Source organism: Onychostoma macrolepis, chromosome 05, assembly GCF_012432095.1.
Source record: "Onychostoma macrolepis isolate SWU-2019 chromosome 05, ASM1243209v1, whole genome shotgun sequence".
Classification (NCBI taxonomy): domain Eukaryota; kingdom Metazoa; phylum Chordata; class Actinopteri; order Cypriniformes; family Cyprinidae; genus Onychostoma; species Onychostoma macrolepis.
Window position 1 is genome coordinate 35,550,943 of NC_081159.1, and position 26,619 is coordinate 35,577,561.

The following is a 26,619-nucleotide window of genomic DNA, read 5'->3' on the forward strand; positions in this document are numbered from 1 at the left end:
AGTACACGTAGCAAGGTTTTTTTTTTTTTTTTACATTTAATAAATAAAAAGAAAACTGATATAATAGAAAAAGAATAGAACAAGCTAGTGTTAGAGGCCTTTTTTTCTTTTGTTAATTGTATAATAAATAAAAAGAAGAAAAAATAGATGCAATACAAAAAGATTAGAAAAGCTAGTGTTAGTTTTTTTTTTTTTTAAGAATAGAATTAGAATAGAAAGAGCTGGAGTTAGATGGTCAAATAAAGATGGAAGAGATGTGTTTTTAGCCTATTCTTGAAGATTTTCAGATTGAGTTGGGCAGGTCATTCCACCAGGAGGGAGCATTTTAATTTAAAAGTCTGTTTGCGTTGCCTTCATGTTTTGGGTCCACCTGAATGCCCGTATACAGTATGCATGATCATTAAGTTGTGTACTGAATTTGGTTCAATCTGTCTTTGTGCTTCAAGCCACGTTAATCATTTTTCACGTTAAGCGTTGAAGGCCAAGAGGTTGCCGTGGTAATGCGAACAATAGCGCTTTGTGCTTTTGAAATTAGATGCTTACTGTATGAATGTATGCATGTGATGCATGAAAGGGACAGCTAATAAAACTAATAAATCATCAAAATAAACATCTATTAATTAAGTTTATATGTAATATGTAATGGTTTTCATTTCTTCATAAAATGCCTGGATTTCTAAACTGAAATATTAGTCTGGAATGTTTGAAGTAGGGCTGGGCAATAGAGCCCTGCACGGGCCTCAAATTTAGGCCCTAGCCCGGCCCTGGCCCGAGATGCTCAGGCCCTAGCCCGGCCCGTGTCCGACAGCTTATCAGAATTACCGGCCTGAGTCCGATCCGAGCCCGTCTTTTTTTCCCCCCCTTCTCCCAAAACGACTCATGTTTCAGCTATTAAAATAGTTCAGTTTTGTATATAATGGCAAAGTGATTATATTTCGTTTTTTCCTTTTTTAAAATTTATTTATTTATTTATTTTTATTAAGTTAATTTTGAAAAACGTTTGGAGCATTTTTTGTTCATTAAACAAGTTATTTCTTTCTTAAAGTAACTACCAAGCAGCCAGCGGCAGACCGGCAGGCTGATCAGCATGTTTGATCAATTTAGCCTTCTCAAATCATCACGACTATAGATATACTAAAACAGTTCAAGCATATAACAATGTTTAAAGGTTAAACCTAGATAAATGTGTGCTCCAATAGTTTGTGCGGAGAACGGAAGCTAAAGCGCAGGACATGGAGGCACCAGCGCAATCAATTGCATTTTTTTTTTTTCGATGGAAACAACTTAAAATAGGCCGTAATTTTTGCTCATAAAGGTAAGAGTAATACATCATTCGGAACTGTAGGTGTAAGGGTCTACTTCTATTTGTGTGCACTCACAATATCAACAAAACGTCGTGCTTTTAAAACGATACGCTTTCTGCCGTCTCATCTTGAACAGGAGCGCTTCACAAAAATGAACCGAAAGTCAGCGAATACATGCCTCACAGACATGATAAATATATATATATATATAGAAAGCTTTAAATTACTACTTAACGAAATAAATCAAATCGAAAACAAAAACTCATTCATTATAATCATAATCCGTGAAGATGCACTTCTCTCTAAAGGCGCGTCTAATGAGGAGATGAATCCACACTGATGCAACACTGACACAAAAAACACTAGTTTATTAGTAAGTAATTCAAATATCTCCTTACTATTTCCCTCGGACACATTCATGGTAATTACTTTTGCTGGGGCTTTACGGCAAGCTTTATTGCGTGTATTTGAACGCAGAACAGCTGCGCTGATGGCGCGATCGCTGCTGCTGGACACTAAACACCGTTGAGCCGCTCTTCACAGTCGCGGCACGGTCTCGTGTTGTTTCAATTTTTTTTCATCACTAATTGATAATAATAATTCCTTACATTTATATAGCGCTTTTCTAAGCACTTGGCTTAGACATTGATGGATGTCTAAAATCTAAAAATAAGGAGAAAAGTAAAACAGGCCCGAGGCCCGGCCCTCGTCTGAACTATGACGTGAAAATTGGCCCAAAGCCCGGCCCTAGGGATGTAAAAAAGTCGGGGCCCGTCGGGCCCGGGCCGAAATGCAGGGCTCTACTGGGCAATATATTGCATGCGATTGTCATGCGCATCTCATCAGTAAAGCCGGTTCTGTGATTAGTGGTAAATCTCCATCACCTGCTTTCAAATGGAGCGGCATTTAATACACTGAGCCGTAGTTCACTGAAAAGCTACAGTATCGCGTTCATTATCGAAGGCGATTCATCTGTGATAATGAACGCGATATTGAATAGCTTGTCAGTGATCTACGGCTCAGTGAGTCACGGCATGATCATCGCAGTTCGATATATCGCTGAGTAACTGGCAGTACATGCGGATAATTTATCTGAATTTGTTATTTAATTACAGATTATACACTTTAGATTACAGAACAAAGCAATGTTTGTGGTGTTCCTGCATGTCGCTAGCGTGCCGTCACTCTTGCGTTGTGCATGAGTGGATTAAGTCATTATTTCAAGGAAGTTTCTCATTATTTTGAGAGTTCTCATTATTATTTAGGATTCTGATTTAAAACAGTGTAACTGGGGGCTCTGAAAAAAACTGCTTGTGAATAATTTAATATTGCAAACTTTCATCTGAATACATTAAATAGGTGTTTAATGAAGAGTGTTGTGCACTTTGTTTCCAACCCCACTGTTATTGAACTTAAAGTGAAAATATTGTATGTGATTTTGTTTTGCATTCAGTTTTCAGTTAAATATATTTCACAATATCAAAGTTGATATTTTATGAAAATAAGTAATTATTTCAAGAAAGGTTCTCATTATTATGAGAAAATAAGTCATTTCGAGAAAGGTTCTCATTATTTTGAGTAAGGTTCTCTTTATTTTGAGAACATAAGCCATTATTTCAAGAAAGGTTCTCATTATTTTGAGAAAATGAGTCATTATTTTGAGAAAGGTTCTCTTTATTTTGAGAAAATAAGCCATTATTTTGAGAAAAGTTCTCATTATTTCAAGAAAATAAGCCATTATTTCGAGAGGTTATCATTAGTTAGCGAAAATAAGTCATTATTTCATTATTGCCCACTGACAAAGAAATGATCAGTCTATAATTTTAATGGTAGGTTTATTTGAACAGTGAGAGACAGAATAACAACAAAAAAAAAAATACAGAAAAACGCATTTCAAAAAAGTTATAAATTGATTTGCATTTTAATGAGTCAAATAAATATTTGACCCCTTCGCAAAACATGACTTAGTACTTGGTGGCAAAAAACCCTTGTTGCCAATCACAAAGGTCAGACATTTCTTGTAGTTGGCCACCACATTTGCACACATCTCAGGAGGGATTTTGTCCCACTCCTCTTTGCAGATCCTCTCCAAGTCATTAAGGTTTCGAGGTTGACATTTGGCAACTTGAACCTTCAGCACCCTCCACAGATTTTCTATGGGATTAAGTTCTGGAGACCAGCTAGCTTTCTCATTATTATGACTTGAAATCATATTTTTTTTCTCAGCTGTGGTGGAAACGGACTTCCATACTTTTGTGTGCCTATCAGAGATGTAGAGGAAAAAAAAAACATCTCTAAAAATGCCTTCAGGGCTTAAAGGGTTAATGCATTGTAAAATGTATTTTATTTATTTATTTATTTTCTGTGATCAAAGTTGAATTTTCAGTAAATTATAAAATAGTCTTGATGAGAAGAGACTTATTAAACATTTAAAAAATAATAGTAATATAGTAAAAATAGTATTATTTTTTTTTTTGACTTCGTTTAGGTGTAAAAAAAAAAAAAAAAGAAAAGGCTTGCTCACTGAATACTGTGAAATATAACAGTCATGGCCAAAAATATCGGCACCCTTGGTGAATATGATCAAAGGCTGTGAAAATGAATCTGCATTGTTAATCCTTTTGATCTTTTATTTAAAATATTCACAAAAATCTAACCTTTCATTGGATAATAAGAATTTAAAATGGGGGGGAAACATCATTATGAAATAAATGTTTTTCTCTAATGCACATTGGTCACAATTAACGGCACCCTTTTATTCAATACTTTTTGAAACCTCCGTTTGCCAATTTAACAGCTCTAAATTTTCTCCTATAATGCCTGATGAGGTTAGAGAACACCTGACAAGAGATCAGAGACCATTCCTTCATCCAGAATCACTCCAGACCCTTTAGATTCCCAGCTCCATGTTGCTGCTTCTTCTCTTCAGTTCACCACTCATTTTCTATAGGGTTCAGGTCAGAGGACCGGAATGGCCAGCAGAAGCTTGGTTTGTGCTCAGTGACCCATTTTTGTGTTGTTTTTGAGGTTTGTGTTTGGATTATTGTTCGGTTGGAAGATCCAAACATGGCCCATTATAAGATTTCTAACAGAGTCGGTCACTTATTGATTTTTTTTTTTATCTGTTGGTATTTGATAGAATCCATGATGCCATGTATCTAAACAAGATGTCCAGGACCTCCAGCAGAAATATAGGCCCACAACATCAAATATACAGCAGTATATTTCATTGTTCACATGAGGTACTTTCTATCCCTGTGATCACCAAACCCATCTTGAGTGTTTGCTGCTAAAAAGCTCTTTTTTTTTTTTTTAGTTTCATCTGACCATAGAAGTTCTGACCATGTCCCATTTGAAGTTCCAGTCGTGTTTGATAACTGAATATGCAGGGTTTTGTTTTTGGATGAGCTAAGATCATTTTTCTTGAAACCCTCCGCTCCCAAACAGCATGTGGTGACGTAGGTGCTGTTTGACAATTTTATTTTATTTTTTAAAGGTTTTCTGACCCCGAGACTCAACTATTTTCTGCAATTCTCCAGCTGTGGTCCTTGGAGAGTCTTTAGCCACTCAAACTCTCCTCTTCACCGTGCATTAGGACGATATAGACACACTTCCTCTTCCAGGCAGTTTCGTAGCATTTTATGTTGATTGGGAATTCTTAATTATTGCCCTGATGGTGGAAATGGGAATTTTCACTGCTCTAGCTCTTTTCTTAAAGTCACTTCACTAATTTGTGAAGCTCAATTGTCTTTTGCTGCACATTAGAAATATATTCTTTGGTTTTTCTCATTGTGATGGATTATTAAGGAAATTTGGGCTTTGTTTTCCCTCCTATTTATATTTCTGTGAAACAGGAAGCCATGGCTGGATAATTTTATGTTCATAATCACCATTCACTCAAAATTGTGAATATGAATGGGAATATACTTCAGAGATATTTTACTCATAAGAATTTCTAGGGGTGCCAATAATTGTGTCCAACGTGCATTTGAGAAAAACATTTATTTCATAATGATATTTCCCCCCCATTTTAAATCCTTAGTATCCAATGAAAGGTTAAATTTTTGTGATTTAAAAAAAAAATAAAATAAAAGATCAAAAGGATTAACAATGCAGATACATTTTCACAGCCTTTGACCATATTTACCAAGGGTGCCGATATTTTTGCCCATGACTGTACATTTTACTGTACTGTTATTCTAGATGTTTTCTAACCACATCAACGCATTCATTACAATCAGTCACACTAGCAACACACATTAGCAAAAAATAACTAAGAATGAGTCATTTTTTTAACAGTTTTGAACAGTTTGTCAGAAAATCGTGAAGTCTATGGATTCTTTGCATCATGCTAAATCTGTGGATTCCGATTTTGGATGAACCATCAGGCCGCCATTTTGAAATATGTCATAAATTGCAATATCTCTTGACTAATTTGACAAATAAGCACAAAAATTGAAAAATCGACAGCACGTCCCAGAACTACCTGAGGAACTTGAACACAGCACCACCTAGTGTTCCTGAGATATAAGGATTTTTGCAAAAACGCTAATAACTTGTGAAAACATTGTCAATTTTTTTTTTATTATTTTTATTTTTTTGTATCCTTTTGTACCCTGGGTTATGCTTAGCCCCGAATTGCTGCTTGAAGCTATATTTTTAACTTGATTCAATGTTTTTTTTGTAATGTTTGTCTTTTTCTTTTTCTATTATTGGTAATCATTTTATTCATTTACTGTTAAACTTATCTTTTTACACACAAAAGAGATATTTTGTTTGGGTTGTTCAAATAATTACAAGTGTTTAAAATCAAAACATTTTTGTCTATTGGTGGAATGGCAATTCTAATATGTTTGGTGGGGGGGGGGATTGGGGTGGGGTGAACAGTTGAGTTAAAGTCTCTGCCTGCTTTATTACCTCATCTACTGTTTTATGTTTGTCAGGAAGTGCTAATCATACCCCCCCCCCCAAATATATTTTTCTGAGATATTAATGCGTTTTCACTGCCAACAAAAACTCATTGCCAAGGCCAATATTTGGCCTTTATCATCACACTGGCAGATATATTGTTTGATCAATAGTTACCATGACTTCATATAGTAAACAATGTATGCATGTTACCTGCCTGAAGATGTAATTACTGTTTTCTCTTACAGGCTCTTACATTTGTGGAGTATGTGGCAAAAAGTACAAGTACTACAACTGCTTTCAGACGCACGTCCGAGCTCACACAGGTGTGTCCTGCTCTTGAACTAATGAATCTTGGTTGGTTGTAATATCTGTAGTGTTGAGAGTCATGAACCAGTTCATATTCACAACTGCGAATAAAGTTGATATAGCTGCATTGTGACAGGGCACTTTGAAATAATATGAATACAAACAAATACGCCTTTCCATATCAAAGAAAGACGTAGGCATAATGCAACCTTAGTGAGCCAAACGTTTAGCGACACAGAATTAACGCATGCTGAGATTGGTGTATATTTGTATACTTTTACCATCTATCAAAGGAAGCAGTCAAGCCTTTTTACTAAATAAATCTACACAAGTTGTGCTTAATGTAATATCTAATGGTGTGAGAGATTTAATATGAAAATAAATGTAGCCAAATTTGGTTATGTCTTTTCTTATTTAACCATAATCATGATATTGTAACTGTTGTGTCTTGCTCACTTTTCCATGAACAGCCACGCATAAATCATAACTGGGACTAATGAAATTCAATAATAATTTGCGCCATTTACAGGTATTTCCTTAAACTGTCACACAGCTCATATGTTTTTTCCAACAAGGGGTGAGAATGTAATAAACTATTTATTTTTGTTAATTATTAGTTTTTCAATAGCTGTTGTTAGTTTCGTTTCGTTATAGTTTTTCAAATGTTTTGACTTTTTTTTTTAAATTTCAGTTTACGAAATAGTTTTTTCATCAATCGTTTTCGTCTTAGTTTTAGTTTTCGTTGTTTATGAAAATAACCTTGGTCTGGTTAAATGTAAGACCAAACATCAGATTCAGAAACAAATGACTCTTATGAGCCATTAACGAATCGTTATGTTCTAAGGCTCATGAACCTTAAATAAGTGTTTCTAGGCACTTTCCACAAATAGTATACAAATTGGTCACCCATTACTGAAACTAAAATATTACACTGTTGCCACTGTACTTTTCCCCACATTTCAGAAAATGAGTTTAATTACTTCCTGAATCAATAAATTGTTTCTTTTTCTTAAATATTGTTAATAATGCTGTATGTTGTTTTTTTTTAGATTGACACAAATTGCAAATTTATATTTGTAGTAATCAAATGAAACCTCATACAAAATTCAAATACAATAAAACGGGTCAAATTATATGTAGTTTGATCTCCAGCATATTACATTTTCAGTTTACAATTTCTGAAGGTTGAGAAATAAAACAAACAGATAGATAGATAGACATTCAAATTAGTGTTCTGAAACAATAACTGATGTAGTACATAAAGGGGAGGTATTATCATGCAGTGCATACACGTGGTCAGAATTGTTGGTACCCTTGGTAAATATGATCAAAGAACGCTGTGGAAATAAATCTGCATTGTTAATCCTTTTGATCTATTATTTAAAAAAATTCACAAAAATCTAACCTTTCATTGGAGAATAATAATTTAAAATTGGGGGGGGGGGGATATCATTATGAAATAAATGTTTTTCTCTAATACACATTGGACACAATTAACGGTACACTTTTATTCAATACTTTTTGAAACCTCCAATTTGCCAAAATAGTATAGAAGTTTTCTCCTATAATGCCTGATGAGGTTAGAGAACACCTGACGAGATCAGAGACCATTCCTTCATCCAGAATCACTCCAGACCCTTTAGATTCCCAGCTCTGTGTTGGTGCTTCTTCTCTTCAGTTCACCACTCATTTTCTACAGGGTTCAAGTCAGAGGACTGGAATGGCCAGCAGAAGCTTGGTTTGTGCTCAGTGACCCATTTTTTTGTTGTTTTTAAGGTTTGTTTTTGGATTATTGTCCGGTTGGAAGATCCAAACATGGCCCTGACAGAGTCAGTCACTTATTGATTTTTTTATCTGTTGGTATTTGATAGAATCCATGATGCCATGTATCTAAACAAGATGTCCAGGACCTCCAGCAGAAATATAGGCCCACAACATCAAAAATACAGCAGTATATTTCATTGTACACATGGGGTACTTTCTATCCCTGTGATCACCAAACCCATCTCGAGTGTTTGCTGCTAAAAAAACTCATTTTTTAGTTTCATCTGACCATAGAAGCCAGTCCCAATTGACGTTCCAGTCGTGTCTGAAAACTGAATATGCTGGAGTTTGTTTTTGGATGAGTGAGGAGAATTTTTCTTGAAACCCTCTCAAACAACATGTGGTGATGTAGGTGCTGTTTGACAATTTTTTTTTTTTTAAGGTTTTCTGACCCCGAAACTTAACCTTTTTCTGCAATTCTCCAGCTGTGGTCCTTGGAGAGTCTTTAGCCACTCAAACTCTCCTTCTCGCTGTGCATTATGATGATATAGACACACGTGCTCTTCCAGGCAGATTCATAACATTTTATGTTGATTGGAAATTCTTAATTATAGTCCTGATGGTGGAAATGGGAATTTTCACTGCTCTAGCTCTTTTCTTAAAGCCACTTTCTAATTTGTGAAGCACAATTATCTTTTTCTGCACATCAGAAATATATTCTTTGGTTTTTCTCATTGTGATGGGTGATTAATTTGGAATTTGGCCTTTGTTTTGTTTTCCCTCCTATTTATATTTCTGTGAAACAGGAAGCCATGGATGGATAATTTCATGTTCATAATCACGCTGGTGTGCTCAAAATTGTGAATATGAATGGGAATGTATTTCAGATATATTTTACTCATAAGAATTTCTAGGGGTACCAGCAATTGTGTCCAACATGTATATGAGGAAAAAAAACAAACATTTATTTCATAATGATATTTCCCCCCATTATAAATTCTTATTCTCCAATGAAAGCTTAGATTTGTTGTGATTTAAAAAAAAAAAAAAAAAAAAAAAAAGTTCAAAAGGATTAACAATGCACATTTATTTTCATAGCCTTCTTTGATCATATTTACCAAGGGTACCAACAATTCTGACCACTTGTGTATACACAACTATTCCAGTTTTGTATGTCTTGCAATTACTACTTTTATTCTGTCAGAATGCATTTAATTGTTTAAAAATGACTTTGAAGACATTTATAAATGCCTGTTTCTGTTTCATAAAAATGCTGTACAATTTAGACTATCTGTTCATCAGAGCACAAAATTTCCATGTGCAAAATTGAACAGCAAATGCAGTGTAACATTTTAAGATTTTCAGTTGTAATTTCATCTCATGCTTTCTGCAGCACATCTCCTTGGTGTTATTAGCTTGTAAAGTGCTTTTCACAGACCTTACAGACATTCTGCCAATTTGAACCCTTTCTTTGTATTTACTGGTATCAGGGATGTTCTCTACCTAAAGGGTAGCAGCATCTCAGTCTCATTGATTAAAAATTTGACATCAAAATGTACTATAAAATGCAATTGTACTTAATGCCTTCATATATTGAAACAAATTACAAGAGTACAAACAAAAAAATTGCAATACAATGTTATGCTTTTTGGTTGTTACATTTGTTATCAGAAGCATGAATTTCTTTCAATAACATCAAAATATCTTTTCAATAACTTTTGAATGGAAGTGTAATAATTATTGGCTGATGAATGCTTCCTTAAAAGTGCTGAACTGAAATGAAATCATTGAACTGAAATCCAAATTCTAACCAAAATCATCAAATTTGACAATTTTCATTACCAGTTTATATATTTGTGTGTATTTTTGTGTGGTTTCTTGCTGTTCAGAGACTGAGGCTGCTGCTTCTGGAGAAGGAGCATCTCTGGGAATCAATAGTGAGTAGCATTTATTCATGGGACAGATTTTTGTATAATTGTCCTGGAATTTTCTAAATTAAGTGGGTAAAGCTGACCAGAGTTCTTCCCAACATCCCATCACATAATGATATTTTAAGTTTCTGTTCATATAAGTCTTTGTTTTCTAATCTAGGTTCTTTCCGCTATACATGTGACGTATGTGGGAAAAAATACAAGTACTACAGCTGTTTTCAGGAGCACCGAGACCTCCATGCAGTTGATGGTGAGGCTGCTTATTCACTTTGTAATATCCAAACTGTTTTTTTGTCAGAAAACATATGGCTGATGTTCAATTAATCAAAAGTCTTCATTTAAATCTCTTGGTAATGTTTCAAGGTACTTTCCACAAATAGGAAAGTACGAATTGGTCTCCCTTTTACTTTTTTTATTTTTTTTGTGTGTTAAACTAATAATGTGTACTAGATAAAATATTAAAACATTAGAAATATTATGTTCAGACTTCCAAGACTGTTCAAACAATGCCTCGATTTAAAGGGGAAAATATGAAGTAAGCTATGTTTTTACATTGTAAATAGAACTTTGACACAAACCTTCCTAATGAACAGTGATTTAAAATAAATAAATAAATAAAAAACGCTGGCAATTTGCTTGATCCTGCAAAACATTTTCCCCATAAAAGCTGATGATAAATATGTATAAACATCCTGACATTTATTTCTAATCATAAAGGACAACTTGACGTTTGTTCTTTTATTATTTTATTCCACAAATGAAGCATGGGTTGTAACTCCAGCAGCAATAAAACTGGTGACATTTTCATGAAAGATGAATTTTCTAAGATGGTGTTTGAGGAGATATTGATACATTATAAAAGCATCATCTCACCCTTCACTTCTTCTTTGTAAATGCTCTTCCACTATTTGTAATGACCAAATACTAGTTTTTTAACATTGCTAACACCACTGACATGAAATCATTAATAAGACCTACACTGGGAGAACCAGTGGTTTTATGTTGTCTCAGGTGTTGAGTAAAAGATTGAGGCTACCTTACCTTCACTAATCTTGCATCCTCTTGTTGTTGTGTTGTCCAGATCCATATGATCATGTGATACCAGTAGAAGACCTTAAAGAGGAGACTGAATCCTACCAGAAAATGGGACCAAGTAAGAGTTTTTAACATGGTTTCCTTTCTTATTGGCCACTTTGTTGCTTTAGTAGCTGACTTTACAGGACCTCCATCCAGGGGCCCGTTCTTCGTACCTTGCTTAAAGGGGTCATCGGATGTCCATTTTCCACAAGTTGATATGATTCTTTAGGGTCTTAATGAAAAGCCTATAACATACTTTGGTTAAAATTTCTCAATGGTAGTGCATAAAACACCCTTTTTACCCTGTCAAAATCAGCTCTGCAGAAATGCTGCTGCTTTAAATGCTAATGAGCTCTGCTCACCCAGCCCGTCTCTTCTGTGGGGTGACGAGTCATGCTCTGAGAGACTGTACTAGCACGTTATTAGGAATATCAATTGCAAAGATTCACAGAAAAGCCCCTTATACTCGCTTCTGCTGTACGTGAAGCTGGATCACGAATGATTCGCGTGAACATAAACGCATTTAGGTAGATCGGGGGCGCATTCCCTTCACAAACAAAAGTAATCCACTGCGTCTTCAGCGGCTCAGATGTCGGGAGTAAATGACGACTGCTATATTCATTATTACATCCAACAACAAAACACCTCAATCGCTATGGAGATATTCTTGTCTACGTCTCTGCTCCGGCGTCGAAACAATGGCGGTCGGACTGTTACAGCTCACTCAGGGTGGGTCTAAGGTAAGACGGCCGCGTCGATCAACTATCGTGGAAGCAACCTTTGTCCGTGTGACGTCCAACAAACAAGAAACTGAGAATGGCCTGATTTGAAAAAGGGGATATTATTTTTAGGGATTAAATAAAAACCACTGGGTGGATTTTTATCATAGATGTGTACACACACTGCCAGCACACATTTATGTTCAAACATGTAAAAGTGAATTTAGCATCCGATGACTCCTTTAATACATCTAAGATGATTTGAAAGATGCCAGATCTTCTAATCGTAATAACTGGTCTCTGGCTAATTTGGTTCTTCAAATGAATTTGTGGATTTTATTAAAATATCTGGCTTAAGTTGTCTAAGATTACGGTCTTGTGTTCCCCGAAAAGGGCAGATGTATCGATACTCGAAACCACGATCAGCAGTGCATCGATTGGCTGGTGGCAAGTAGGGGTCGACCGATTATTGGCGCCTATATTAAGCATTTTTATGATTATCGGTATCGGTCATTTTCAAAACCGATGTGCCGGTAAAATTATTTAATTTAGAATCGCGCTATTTGGCTCTGATGCAGCTGTCAGAACTCACCACTCTGTGGCCTAGAGCAGTCTCCGCCCACCGCACATCTGATTTGTTGGGAGTCACGAGTCAGACCAATCAATGTGGAAGACTAAGGCACTCTCACACCGAAAGCACTTGCTACAATTTCAGTGATCATCACGCTTCATTTGTCTCTCAAAGGCAGCAGCAGACGTTGCTGAAGTTGCAATAAATCACAATCCACTACAATGAAGTTGCAAAACACCTCAATATTATCTATTTATGGTTTCCACGATGGGGAAAATGCAGACGGAATCGCGGAATCCTGTCGTATAAAGGGAATTTACTGTATAATGCGGAGTCACGGATTTCGTAAAAGTTTGGATGAATTAATCAAAAGTAGGTCAGTACACTTAAATCAACTCGCGCTATGGACTAATATCTGTAAATATTAAGCTGCAAAAAGACTTACTTTAATATGAATTCTGCATGTTCTGCGTGTCTCTGTATATGTGAATGGCACAGACGCGTGGTTTTGATTAGTACACACACACACACACTGAAGTGCGCGACGCTCGTGGTGTTTTCAGCATCTGCCGTCTCACTAAATGAGGACATAAATACATGAACAACATCCCCAGAACTGCTCTGAGAGTTACTTCATGAGCATTTGACCGTTTCATTTGAGTAAAACGATCGTCATATCATACACATAGGCTATACAGAAACTTAAGAGGTCCTCATGGCAACCCGTCAAAATAAAAGTTCGGTTTATCTACTACTACTACTACTACTACTACTACTACTACTACTACTACTACTACTACTACTACAACAACAACTTTTGTTTAAAAGAATAATCACACAATATGCTATTTCTTCCATGTTTTAATTTTAATGGTAAACCCATTTGTTTGCCAAAAAATTGAGTTTAACTCTCATTTGATTAAAAGATAACTGAAATTAATGTTTTATGGCTTCATTTGCACTGCACTGTAAATTAAAACTAATCGAAATTACTGTCACATAGGCCAAGATTAAGATACTGTCACATAAACTGTGACATTTCAATAGGCTATTGAACCAAATGTGCCTATAACAGGCTATTAGTGTTATAGTTTAATTAAAATAGTTGCAGTCTTCTTCACAACTTCTACAATGGAGCTATGAAGACAATTGAATTATTTACACTTATTATAATTATGTGAGGTTATGCTATTACACATACATTTCTAACATGTAAATTATTGAAGCCAAATACTTACATTTCCCCAAGCTGTTTAGCTGTAGTACAGTATTCATAGGCTTAATCATGAAGCATGCAGTGGCCCCACTTTTAACTCTCTCTTTATATTACCCTTATTGTAGATGGATGCATGGAGGAAGACAAGAGTAAGAAGTGCAATCAACACCAGGGAAGGCAGTTTTTGTCAGAGCCCTTGTTATTCTAATTTTGACATTAATTTTCATTTTTACATCAGACATAATATATCGGATAAAATATCGGTTATCGGTCCACTTGGTCTGTAATAATCGGTATCGGCATCGGCTCTGAAAAACGCATATCGGTCGACCCCTAGTGGCAAGACAGCAACATAATGACATCATATAATTAAAAAAGACACCTGATGAGAAACTTGACACATTTCTGGACTTTTATAAGAAAACAGCCAAGCAAACAAAACTACATAAATGGTAAAATAGATAAATGAAATGTGCACTGTTTTTATTTTATAAAAAAAATAAAAATAATTTTGCCTATATGATTCCCAATTATTTACACTCTAAAAAATGCTAGGTTAAATACAACCCAGTGCTGGGTAAATATTGGACAGAACACATGCTGGGTTGTTTTCAACCAACAGTTGCGTTAAATGTTTAACCCAACCTTCTGGGCAGTAACCCAACCACTGGGTCTAAACAACCAAGTTGCTGGGTTGTATTTAACCCAGCATTTTTTAGTGTATATTCACAATTTCTAGTATTTGTACAGGCTTTACAATTTTATTTTAATTTAGTAATTAGCAGTTGATTTGATTTTTTTTTCTCCTTGAAGCAGATTTGTTACATGCCAGCATTAATTAAAGTTTCTTAAGGGACAAGATCATGTTATCTGCATCTCCTGCGCTCCATCAAGCCACTCCCATAATAGCTGTCACCACTCAAATTAATGCACCGTTCAGATTAACTGCATAGCATGTGTTTAAGACTCCAATACAATTATAAAGTAATTATTTTATCATTAATAAATATTTCAATGAGTAAAAAGCTGTGTCTATAGTACTATAGGCTACACAACATTATTATATTATATTTCAATTAATTTTTAAATTATTTAATTTAAAATACTGTCCCTGGATCAGTAGGGTATTCTTCTAATAAAGTAGCAGTGGCTGGGACAAATGTTAAGTATCAATTCTGCTTAAAAATATGCAATCTAATCCTGTTTACATGAAATAAGCCTGCTCGCGAGCAGATTTAAGCTTATGGACCTGTTGCTATGACAGCAACTCCTGGATGAGCTTTGAAGAACCAACCAATCCAAGATCAAGCGAAATCGTCAACAATCAAATCCATCTAACCGAGTTAGTGACATACGAAGAACGGACCCCAGGAGTGATGACTCCTGAATAGGGCTGGGCGATAAACAATATCATACTGAGATCGAGATTAAAGTGTATGTCAATACGATGATAAGCTCGAGAATTAGTCAGTGTCCTGAGATATACGCTTAGGACTACAGATGCCCATTGGCTGGACAAGCCTGAAATAAATGTGTTTTTTTTAGCACTACTTGAACATAAGAAGCAGTATTTTTGTGGCAGTTTTTGTCAGATGTCAGATTTTGTTTATGATTTAAATATGAGTTTAGCAAGCAGTGTATTTAGATTTTAGGATTTCCCCATTCAGGTAGATAGGACTTGGTCTTGGATGCCTGAAATAGCTGCCTGGAGCCGTTTCAAATATGACCATCAGGGTACATACTCTCCTTTTAAAGGGAATTTGGTTTAGTTTACTACACAAACTCAAACACACAAGATGGTAATGGTGTTTTCAGTATTAGAGGACATGAACTCACAAACTTCATCTCCAGAGCTGCCCTGAGAGACACTTCATCAGATTTACACCATTTCATTTGAGAAAAGCATCAAATGCACACTGAAATTAACAATCTTGACCACAAAGTGTCGACATAAAAGTGTGGTTTAATGTGAAGAAATTATTAAATAAATTGCTGTTGCATACTGAAAAAGTAATAATTATAATATTAGGAATAGCGTACAGCCAAGATATTTTTTTCATCCATGGTTTAATTTAATTGTTTTTATATAATTTTAAATGCATTGATGTTGTGCAGTGTCTTATTTGATTAAAAAAAAAGTTTTGTTGTGAATGAATTGTTATATTTTAATGATAAATATGTATTAAATCATAAAACACAGAATCTGGAATGAATGAATGAATGAATAAATGAATAATCAAATGAAACTAAATAAGCAATCAAGCAAACAAATACGGGATTTAGGGGGGAAAAAAAATTATTTCATGGGGCCCTAAATTAAAAGGTGACTTACTCTGTGGAGTTTAATTGTGAACAGTGTTTAACAAGTATGTGCAAAGCATTTCCTTTCCAATTACTGGCTAATAAATATCGTGATGAATATTGATATTGTATATGAAAAAAAGAAAAGTGACTTATTTTTTTCTTTGTTGTTTTTTTTTTTTTTTTCTCTCTCTTTCCTCATGTCATCCAGCCCTACTTCTGAAGGCCAAAAAGAATCATGCAAATTAATTGTAAGATACCGCTTAAGCCCCAGTGTGCATATAACCAGGCCTTGGCACAATTATGGTCAGATTATCTGTCTTTGTGGTCACACTCTTATTGTGTGGTTGCAGATGAGTCTTCTGCACAAGTGATTAGGGGGCAGTCACGGCAAACTCTGTTTATTTCTGTCTCTGTTGGACATTAACACTGATCAAAATGACACTGATCGCAAGTTATATGCATGTCAGGATGTACACCTGTATGGGCAGAGCTCAATTGCAGTAAAATAAACACTGTGAAAATGCAACGTTAGGGCACATAAATTTATGTTCTGTTTAAAAACTACAACTTTTTTCTACAACTAATCTGACAACTATTTTTTAGCCCCTTTATTATATTTCCTGATGTCACTAGCTTACCTGAAATCACCTTTCGGAATGTTCTTCTCAACTTCAACAGTGTCAATGGCTTCCAGCAGCCAGCAGTTTACTCAATTTGTGCTTGCCTGCCCTTGCCTTTTGTCAAAACAAGTTTTAGCATCATTAACATGTTCTTAAAGGAGCATGAATATACATCAGCATATTCTTGTAGTTGTTCCTCATTATCTCATATGGGTTGTCATAATGTTTGAGAAATTTGGAAAGGCTAACTATTTGATCTGGCTCTAATGGTTTGTGTGTAAACAGTTTTCTTTCTTTTTTCTTGTGGTCATTTGTTCTCCTTCCCCCAGTCCATCTTCTGTGGCTCCTTGTACAACCTATACCGGCCTTAGCAAATGTATTTGTTTTTGCATGGAGGATCTATCGATCGCTCTGTCCACTCAGAATAGTAAAAACTCTACCCACTAACAGAATAGTGGAATTCCCAGCATCTGCATCTGCGTCTGTACAGGTGCATCTAAAAAAAATTGAATATCGTGAATATCGTTTTTTTTGTTTTTTTACAACTTATTTCAGAAAGTGAAACTTTCATATTCTAGATTCATTACATGTCATTACAAAACATTTCAAAAGTTTTTATATTTTTATTTTTTTATTTTCATGATTAGAGCTTACAGCTCGTGAAAGTCAAAAATCCAGTATAGAATATTACTATATATTATTATAAATATTGTAGAATATTTACATTTGAGTTTCATTAAATGACCATCAATACAGTATAAATTCCGGGTATCTCTTGTTCTTTGAAACCACAATAAAGGGGAAGACTTCTGACTTGGCAATGGTGCAGAAGACAATCATTGACACCCTCCACAAAGAAGGTCATTACTGAAAGGGGTGGCTGTTCACAGAGTGCTGTATCAAAGCATATTAAATGCGAAGTTGACTGCAAGGAAGACATTGGGTAGGAAAAGGTGCATAAGCAACAGGGATAACCGCAAGCTTGAGAATACTGTCAAGTAAAGCTGATTCAAACACTTGGGAGAGCTTCACAAGGAGTGGACTGAAGCTGTAGTCAGTGCATCAAGAGTCACCACACTCTGGCGTCTTCAGGAAAAGGGCTACCAAGCCACTTCTCAAACAGAAACAACATCAGAAGCATTTTAACTGGGCTAAGGAGAAAAAGAACTGGACTGTTGCTCAGTGGTCCGAAGTCCTCTTTTCAGATAAAAGCAAATTTTGCATTTCATTTGGAAATCAAAGTCTGGAGGAAGACTGGAGAGATGATCTGGGTGCCGTGACGTCTGCTGGTGTTGGTCCATTGTGTTTTATCAATTCCAAAGTCAATGCAGCCGTCTACCAGGAGATTTTGGAGCACTTTATGCTTCCATCTGCTGACAAGCTTTATGGAGATGCTGATTTCCTTTTCCAGCAGGACTTTAGCACCTGCCCACAGTGCCAAAACCACTTCCAAGTGGTTTGCTGACCATGATATTACTGTGCTTGATTGGCCAGCCACATGCCTGACCTGAACCCCATATAGAATCTATGGGACATGTTCAAGAGAAAGATGAGCTGAAGGCTTAATAGTGCCTCAGCAGTACCACAGGCTGATCGCTTCCATGCCACACCTCACTGATGCTGTCATTTGTGCTAAAGGAGCTCCGGCCAAGTATTGAGTGCATAAATGAACATACTTTAGTTTAAAGAACTTGAACTTTTCTGTTTTGCAAATCCTTTTGTTTGTTTTTGTTGTTGTTTTTGATTTGAACTTATGAAATATTTGAATATTTTGAGATGCTTGATTTTTGACTTTCATGGGCTGTAAGCTTTAATCATCAAAATTAAAGCAAAAAAAAAAAAAAAAACTTTTGAAATGTTTAATTTTCAGGGGTGTCAAACTCAGTTCTTGGAGGGCCATGATAGCCCTGCAGAGTTTTGTTTCAACCCTGCTCCAACACACAAACCATCTAGTTTTCAAATAAGCATGAATGACTTAGCTGGATCAGGTGTGTTTAATTAGGGTTGCATCTGAACTCTGCAGGGCTCCAGCCCTCCAGGATCTGAGTTTGACACCCCTGCTTTACATGTAATGAATCTAGAATATATGAAAGTTTCACTTTTTGAAATAAGGTACCAAACAAAATTAACTTTCATGATATTCAAATTTTTTTAAATGCACCTCTATCTGAATTGCTGTGTGGATCAACAAACTCTGGCCCGGAAAGATTTAGGTACAGGTTTTTTAGACTTAGGGTTTGAAGCGTTCATTTACTTTAGCCTCTTGTATCTCCAAAGTTTTGAGCTTTCCATTTACCACCCTCAATTGCCCAGTTAGCATATGTGTCTGATGCCTTAAAACGCCGGCAGCGGACAGCATGAAACACACAAAATTAAGACACATTAACAGCATGCATCTGAATTATGTTCAAAAGCCACTTGAGATTTTCCAAAAGAAAACTTGATCAAAAACGTGGGCAGCAAACTTGTTGGTAACACTTTACGGTAAGGGTACATGAATTACTATGAATTCATGCATAAATTAATGTGTGAATCATGCATTACTTCATGTATTAATATCTCATGAATTATCAGGAACTAACATGAATTCAAAGTCTTTCATTCATGACTTCATGGATGAACATTAATTAATACATTAACTAAGGCGAGTACATTATCATGATTTATGATTTATTACGCATAATCATGATGTTTTCTTTGTTCACAAAAAAACAAGGTCTTTACTATCTATTGTGGATAAAGCTATGCTTATGGTACATGATTCAAAAAAGCATTATTTTGTGCATGTAAGACTACTTGAATTATTAAAGGAATATACAAAAATCCACATTACCTCATGCATGCATACAGGCTAGAACAGTATATCAATTAATGTGAGAACTAATGTTTTTCATTAAATATGATATGAGTTATCAAGCATGTTCATATCACTTTAGTTGAGGGGCCACACATGATGAAGTCATGAGAAGTTAATGCTTAGTTAATGATGATTACTGTATTTCGATGTTAACAGAATTCACATACTGTGTTCTGTGATTGGCCAATGTACATTTACCTGCAGGCTACTATGAAGAAGATATGAACATGCTTGATAACTCATATCATATTTAATGAAAAACATTAGTTTTAACATGAATTGATATACTGTTCTAGCCTGTATGCATGCATGAGGTAATGTGGATTTTTGTATATTCCTTTAATAATTCAAGAAAGAAATGTACCATAAGCATAGCTTTATCCACAATAGATAGTAAAGACCTTGTTTTTTTTTGTGAACAAAGAAAACATCATGATCATGCGTAATAAATCATAAATCATGATGATGTACTCACCTTAGTTAATGTATTATTTAAGGTGTTGTTCATCCATGAAGTCATGAATGAAAGACTTTGAACTCATGTTAGTTCCTGATAATTCATGAGATATTAATGCATGAAGTAATGCATTATTCACACATTAATTTATGCATAAATTCATGGTAATTCATGTACCCTTACTGTAAAGTGTTACCAACTTGTTTTGTAAAAGCCACTACAGCAACAGCGAAAGCAACTGTAAGAACTGGCTTCTTACAAAATTGCATATTGCGTTGCAAAATGCAAGAAATCTCATTGCAGAAGAGTTGATTCTTCCCACTGCCATAGATTGGTGTCATGTCATATTGCAAATGACATTGAGGAACAGCTCATTGAGAATATTAGAGACTACAAGGCCACTGATAGCAACAAGGAGTTTGTTAATAGTGTATGTGCGATTTTGTTGATTTCAAGTCACTGAATGAGGATTTACTGTTTTGCAAATGCATCCCAAAAAGAGCAACGGCTGATGAACTTTTTTAAGATTATAGGTTCGTACTTGACAGATGCTGGAATTAAATGGGAAGACTGCTTGGGAATTTGCTTGGATGCCACACAGACCATGGCGGGGGAAACGAGGAGAATTAAAGGCGCTCATCAAGAGAGTCACACCCTAAGCGCAGTGGATGCACTGCATTATGCATCGCGAAGCACTTGCATCATGGCAGCATAGCCCAACAGTATCTCACAGAAGTGAGTACATCCCTCACATTTTTGTAAATATTTTATTATATCTTTTCAACACTGAAGAAATGACACTTTGCTACAATGTAAAGAAGTGAGTGTACAGAGCTTGTATAACAGTGTAAATTTGCTGTCCCCTCAAAATAACTCAACACACAGCCATTAATGTCTAAACCACTGGCTACAAAAGTGAGTACACCCCTGAGTGAAAATGTCCAAATTGGGCCCAATTAGCCATTTTCTCTCCCCGGTGTCATGTGACTCGTTAGTGTTACAAGGTCTCAGGTGTGCATGGGGAGCAGGTGTGTTAAAGTTGGTGCTATCGCTCTCATACTGGTCACTGGAAGTTCAACATGGCACCTCATGGCAAATAACTCTCTGAGAATCTGAAAAAAAGAATTGTTGCTCTACATAAAGATGGCGTAGGCTATAAGAAGATTGCCCAGATGCTGAAACCCTGTGGTCTGATGAGACCATGATACACTTATCTGGTTCAGATGGTGTCAAGCGTGTGTGGCGGCAACCAGGTGAGGAGTACAAAGACAAGTGTGTCTTGCCTACAGTCAAGCATGGAGGTGGGAGTGTCATGGTCTGGGGCTGCATGAGTGCTGCTGGCACTGGAGAGCTACAGTTCATTGAGGGAACCATGAATGCCAACATGTACTTTGACATACTGAAGCAGAGCATGATCCACTCCCTTCTATTCCAACATGATAACAACCCCAAACACACCTCCAAGATGACCACTGCCTTGCTAAAGAAGCTGAGGGTAAAGGTGATGGACTGGCCAAGCATGTCTCCAGACCTAAACCCCATTGAGCATCTGTTGGGCATCCTCAAACGGAAGGTGGAGGAGCGCAAGGTCTCTAACATCCACCAGCTCCGTGATGTCGTCATTGAGGAGTGGAAGAGGACTCCAGTGGCAACCTGTGAAGCTCTGGTGAACTCCATGCCCAAGAGGGTTAAGGCAGTTCTGGAAAATAATGTTGGCCACACAAAATATTGACACTTTGGGCCCAATTTGGACATTTTCACCAGTGGTTTAGGCATTAATGGCTGTGTGTGGAGTTTTTTTGAGGGGACAGCAAATTTACACTGTTATACAAGCTGTACACTCATTACTTTACATTGTAGCAAAGTGTAATTTCTTCAGTGTTGTCACATGAAGAGATATAATAAAATATTTACAAAAATGTGAGGGGTGTACTCACTTCTGTGAGATACCATACATTACAACCTGAATTCCGGAAATGTTGGGATGTTTTTTAAATTTCAATAAAATGAAAACTAAAAGAACTTAAAATCACATGAGCCAATATTTTATTCACAATAGAACATAGATAACATAACAAATGTTTAAACTTTATGCACCAAATGAGCTCATTTCACATGTAATGCCTGCTACAGGTCTCAAAATAGTTGGCAAGGGGACATGTTTACCATGGTGCAGCATCTCCACAGTTTGAAGACATCTGGGCATTGAGGTTATGAGTTTCTGGAGTTTTGGTGTTGGAATTTGGTCCCATTCTTACGTGATATAGGTTTCCAGCTGCTGAAGAGTTTTTAGTTGTCTTTGACATATTTTTTATTTAATGATGCGCCAAATGTTCTCTATAGGTGAAAGATCTGGACTGCAGGCAGGCCAGTTCAGCACCCGGACTCTTCTACTATGAAGCCATGCTGTTGTAATAGCTGCAGTATGTGGTTTTGCATTGTCCTGCTGAAATACACAAGGCCTTCCCTGAAATAGACGTTGTCTGGAGGGGAGCATATGTTGCTCTTAAAACCTTTATACCTTCCAAAACATGTAAGCTGCCCATGCCGTATGCACTTATGCACCCCCGTACCATCAGAGATGCTGGCTGTTGAACTGAACGCTGATAACATGCTGGAAGGTCTCCCTCCTCCTTAGCCTAGAGGACACGGCGTCCATGATTTCCAACAAGAATGTCAAATTTGGACTCGTCTGACCATGGAACACTTTTCCACTTTGAAACAGTCCATTTTAAATGAGCCTTGGCCCACAGGACACGACGGCGCTTCTGGACCGTGTTCACGTATGGCTTCCTTTTTGCATGATAGAGCTTTAGCTGGCATCTGCAGATGGCATGGTGGATTGTGTTTACCGACAGTGGTTTCTGGAAGTATTCCTGGGCCCATTTAGTAATGTCAATGACAGAATCATGCCGATGAGTGATGCAGTGTCGTCTGAGGGCCCAAAGACCACGGGCATCCAACAAAGAACTTCGGCCTTGTCCCGTACGCAAAGAGATTTCTCCAGTTTCTCTGAATCTTTTTATGATGTTATGCACTGTAGATGATGCGATTTTGCAAAGCCTTTGAAAATTTGACGTTGACGATAAAGTATTCCACAATCTTTTTAACTCAATTAACTTAATTAGTTGCTAGATGTTCTCCCAGCTGGATCTTTTTGAAATTTCTTGTTTTTTCAGCCCTTTGTTGCCCCCATGCCAACTTTTTTGAGATCTGTAGCAGGCATCAAATTTCAAATGAGCTCATTGAGTGGATAAAAGTGTAAAATTTCTCTGTTTAAACATTTATGTTCTCCATGTTCTGTTGTAAATAAAATATTGGCTCATGTGATTTGAAAGTCTTTTAGTTTCCTTTTTATTCAAATTTAAAAAAAACGTCCCAACATTTCTGGAATTCGGATTTTAAATTGTTTTGTCTGATGTTGTCATAACGGTCAACTACATCGAAACAAGACCATTGAAATCACAAATTTTTCCGCCCTCTGTGAGGAGATGGCCGCCGATCACACTGCTGTGCTGTTTCGCAAGTGAAGAGAGATGGCTCTCCTGCGAGAGAGCCATAACATAACAAAGTGCTATCCAGAGTGTTTGAGCTCAGGGAGCAAATTCAAATTTTTATGCATTTGAGATGATGTCTGACTCAATCATGAGGCTTCTCTTGCAGACTTTCTCCAAGCATCCCTTCTGTCTTTAGTCAGCCCACCTTCTGATTTCCCTCCATTGGAGGTTGAACGTGCTCACCAAGCCCTGGCTCCCACTCCAACTGTGAATAAGCCGCCAAGAAGTGTCCTGGTGTGGTTTCTTCAATACTCACAAAAAGAGGCTGTACTCGAGGCAGCTCTAAATAAGCATGACACGTACAGTATTATGACCATTTCAGTCTACAGTTTTATTCTGACTTGTCTGTGGAAGTTTTACTTAGACGATGAGAGATGTATCGTGGCTTTGCTTATCCAGCTCAGCTCTGATGTTTTCACGAAGGGCAGATTCATCTTGATTCGTCTGTTGACAGTATAATGAGTTCCTATTATTCATTATTTGCTGTTGTGCTGAAAAACTGACTTGATTATTTTTCCTAATATACATGCAGTGACTTTATTGTATTAATATTTTGTTCACTATTATTTACTTCATTTTTTTTAATTTTATTTTTTTTATTATTATTTATTTTATTTTGTTTTGAGATTTTCAAACACAGCTCAAGAAAACAATCTTTTTCTTTACATTATTGAAGTCTGTGCGAACTGGAAGTTGCTGCCGACATTATTTCAGTATGGTGACGTATTTCCAACTTTTGCACTCTTCTCATCTCTCACTCGCAGAAAACTAACGGTTGGAGAGCGTGGTTAAAACTATTCTGCCCAAGCCATCAAACTGATGTCATCAGAGGAGGAGTGGCATTCCATAGCAGAAGCAAATTATCAGATTTTGATTTAAAGATTACCAAGACAACTTTTTTTTCTTTTTTTTTTTCTCAGTGGATTAACTTCATGGTTGGATCACTTAAACTCATTACTTGGAATGTCAAAGGGATTGGCCATGTAATAAAAAGGGGAAAAAAATAATAAATAAAATAACACACTTAAAAAAAACTAAAACCTGACATAGCATTGCACCTCTTATTCACAGAATAAAAGAGGTACTGCCATTGTATTCCCTTTTATTTTGGAATATTCAGAATCAGATCCTAAGGGGATGATTTATTGTGATTTACAGGCTCATTTCTTAAACATTATATAACTATTCTCAATGTGTATGCGCCAAATTATGATTTACCTAATTTCATATCACGGATAATTTTATTGTTTAACTATCACTGTAAAGGATTGGGTTTTCTTGCTGATGACTTTCATTGCAAATTGAATACTTTGGACAAATGATTTTCTACAAATGCATAGAACCCACGGTCGTCCAGTGTTCTTAATAATTTATGCATAGACACTGGCTTGATTGACATATGGCACCAGCTGAATCCCAAAGTGAGACTATACTTTCTGTTCACACCCTCATAATTCATATTCTAGGCTTGACTATTTTTATTTTTATTTTTTTTAATCCCTAGACAGTTTCTACATGCAATTCACTCCTGTCATATTGACTCTATCAGATCATGCATCAGCGCATTTGCATATAGATCCATCTTTTAGCATCCCTAGACCTTCGAATTAGAGATTCAATATATCTCTTCTAAATAGTGACCCTTTTTGTTCTTTTGTTCTGAATAGTTTGTCACAATTTTGGCTTGATAACAGAGACTCTCCAGTGTCTTCAGCTATAAGGAATGTTGCCAAGCCACATTGCATGGTCATCTTATTTCTTACACTTCCCAACTTAAGACAGCTTGAGAAAGCAAGAGGAATAATTTTGAACAAGTTACTAGGCTAGAGCAAATACATAAGCAGTCTTCCACAGTATTAAATTTAAAAGTGTTAGTAAATACAAGGGGCGAATTGAATATGGATCACACTGGTCACATTCAAAAGCTTCTGCTTTTCACCAAACGAAAATATTATGAGTTTGGTAACAAGTCTAGTCACTTGCTTACTCATCATTTAAAGAATCAGAATAACAATTGCTCAGTTAATGTCAGGAATGTGAGTGGGGATGTTTCAAGTGATCCTTGGATTATTAATAGTACGTTTGGAGATAAATCCCTTTACAGCCGAGAGGCGACGGACTTGAACATTGAAGCCTATCTAGATTAAATTTCTTTATTATTTATCGCAGAGGAGGACTGTTTTAGTTTAAATGCACCATTCACAACAGAGGAAGTATGGACAGCGATTCAGGCTATGCCAAACTGGAAGTGTCTTGGGCCCAGATGGTTTTCCACTGGAATTTTTTAAGAAGTTCTGGCCGAAAATCTGTCAAATTCGTATGCCCACTGTTAATAATATTTGGAAAGGTGAAATTCCACCTTCCTGGAGATATACTTCTGTTAGTCGGCTTTTAATAAGATAAAAACCCTTTGGATTGTTAATCTTACAGGCCCATTAGACGTCTTAATGTGGACTACAAAAGTTTTGGCCTGCAGGCTTGAAACGCTATTTCTTAAAATTCTAAATTTAGATCAGGCAGGTTTTGTGAAGTCTGGAAATGGCACAGATAATGTACGCTGTATTCTCAATGCCATACATTACTTTAATATTCCTAAAACCCAGCAATGATTTTGTCTTTGAGGGAAAAAAAAAAAAAAAAAATCACACAATGAAAGACTTTTTGGCATCCAGTGTTAGAAAAATTTGGGGTTGGTTCCAATTTTATTACTGTGATTTTAAATATCTATACGCAGATTCAGTTACCAGTGTCAATGTGAACGGCTATAAAATTAATTTAGGAAAATCTGTCTCTTGGCCTTTTAATATTCCCTATAATCTGGCTATACAATCAGAGTTTCAGAGAGAGGTCTTACATATTTAGGTATTTTTATTATTTTTATCTGATTTGAATAACTTTTTTGAGACCAGTAATTTCCCTCTAATAAAAAAAAAAAAAATAGAAAGATTTGAAATGGTGAACCTCCTTGCCAACTTCTCTTCTTGCGAGAGTCAATGTTATTCAAATGAATATTGTTTCTCGATTT

General features: G+C 36.2%; 1 protein-coding gene across 4 annotated transcripts in view; it reads left to right on the forward strand.

Annotated features, from left to right (window-relative positions):
• Positions 1-26,619, forward strand: part of znf618 (zinc finger protein 618) — a 68,762-nt gene that overhangs the window by 24,924 nt on the left and 17,219 nt on the right. For all 4 annotated transcript variants that reach the window (XM_058775467.1, XM_058775470.1, XM_058775469.1 and 1 more), the window contains exons 4-7: positions 6,461-6,538; positions 10,175-10,222; positions 10,377-10,466; positions 11,298-11,369. In XM_058775467.1, coding sequence (XP_058631450.1) covers positions 6,461-6,538; positions 10,175-10,222; positions 10,377-10,466; positions 11,298-11,369 — 288 coding nt within the window. The remainder of the gene's footprint in view (positions 1-6,460; positions 6,539-10,174; positions 10,223-10,376; positions 10,467-11,297; positions 11,370-26,619) is intronic.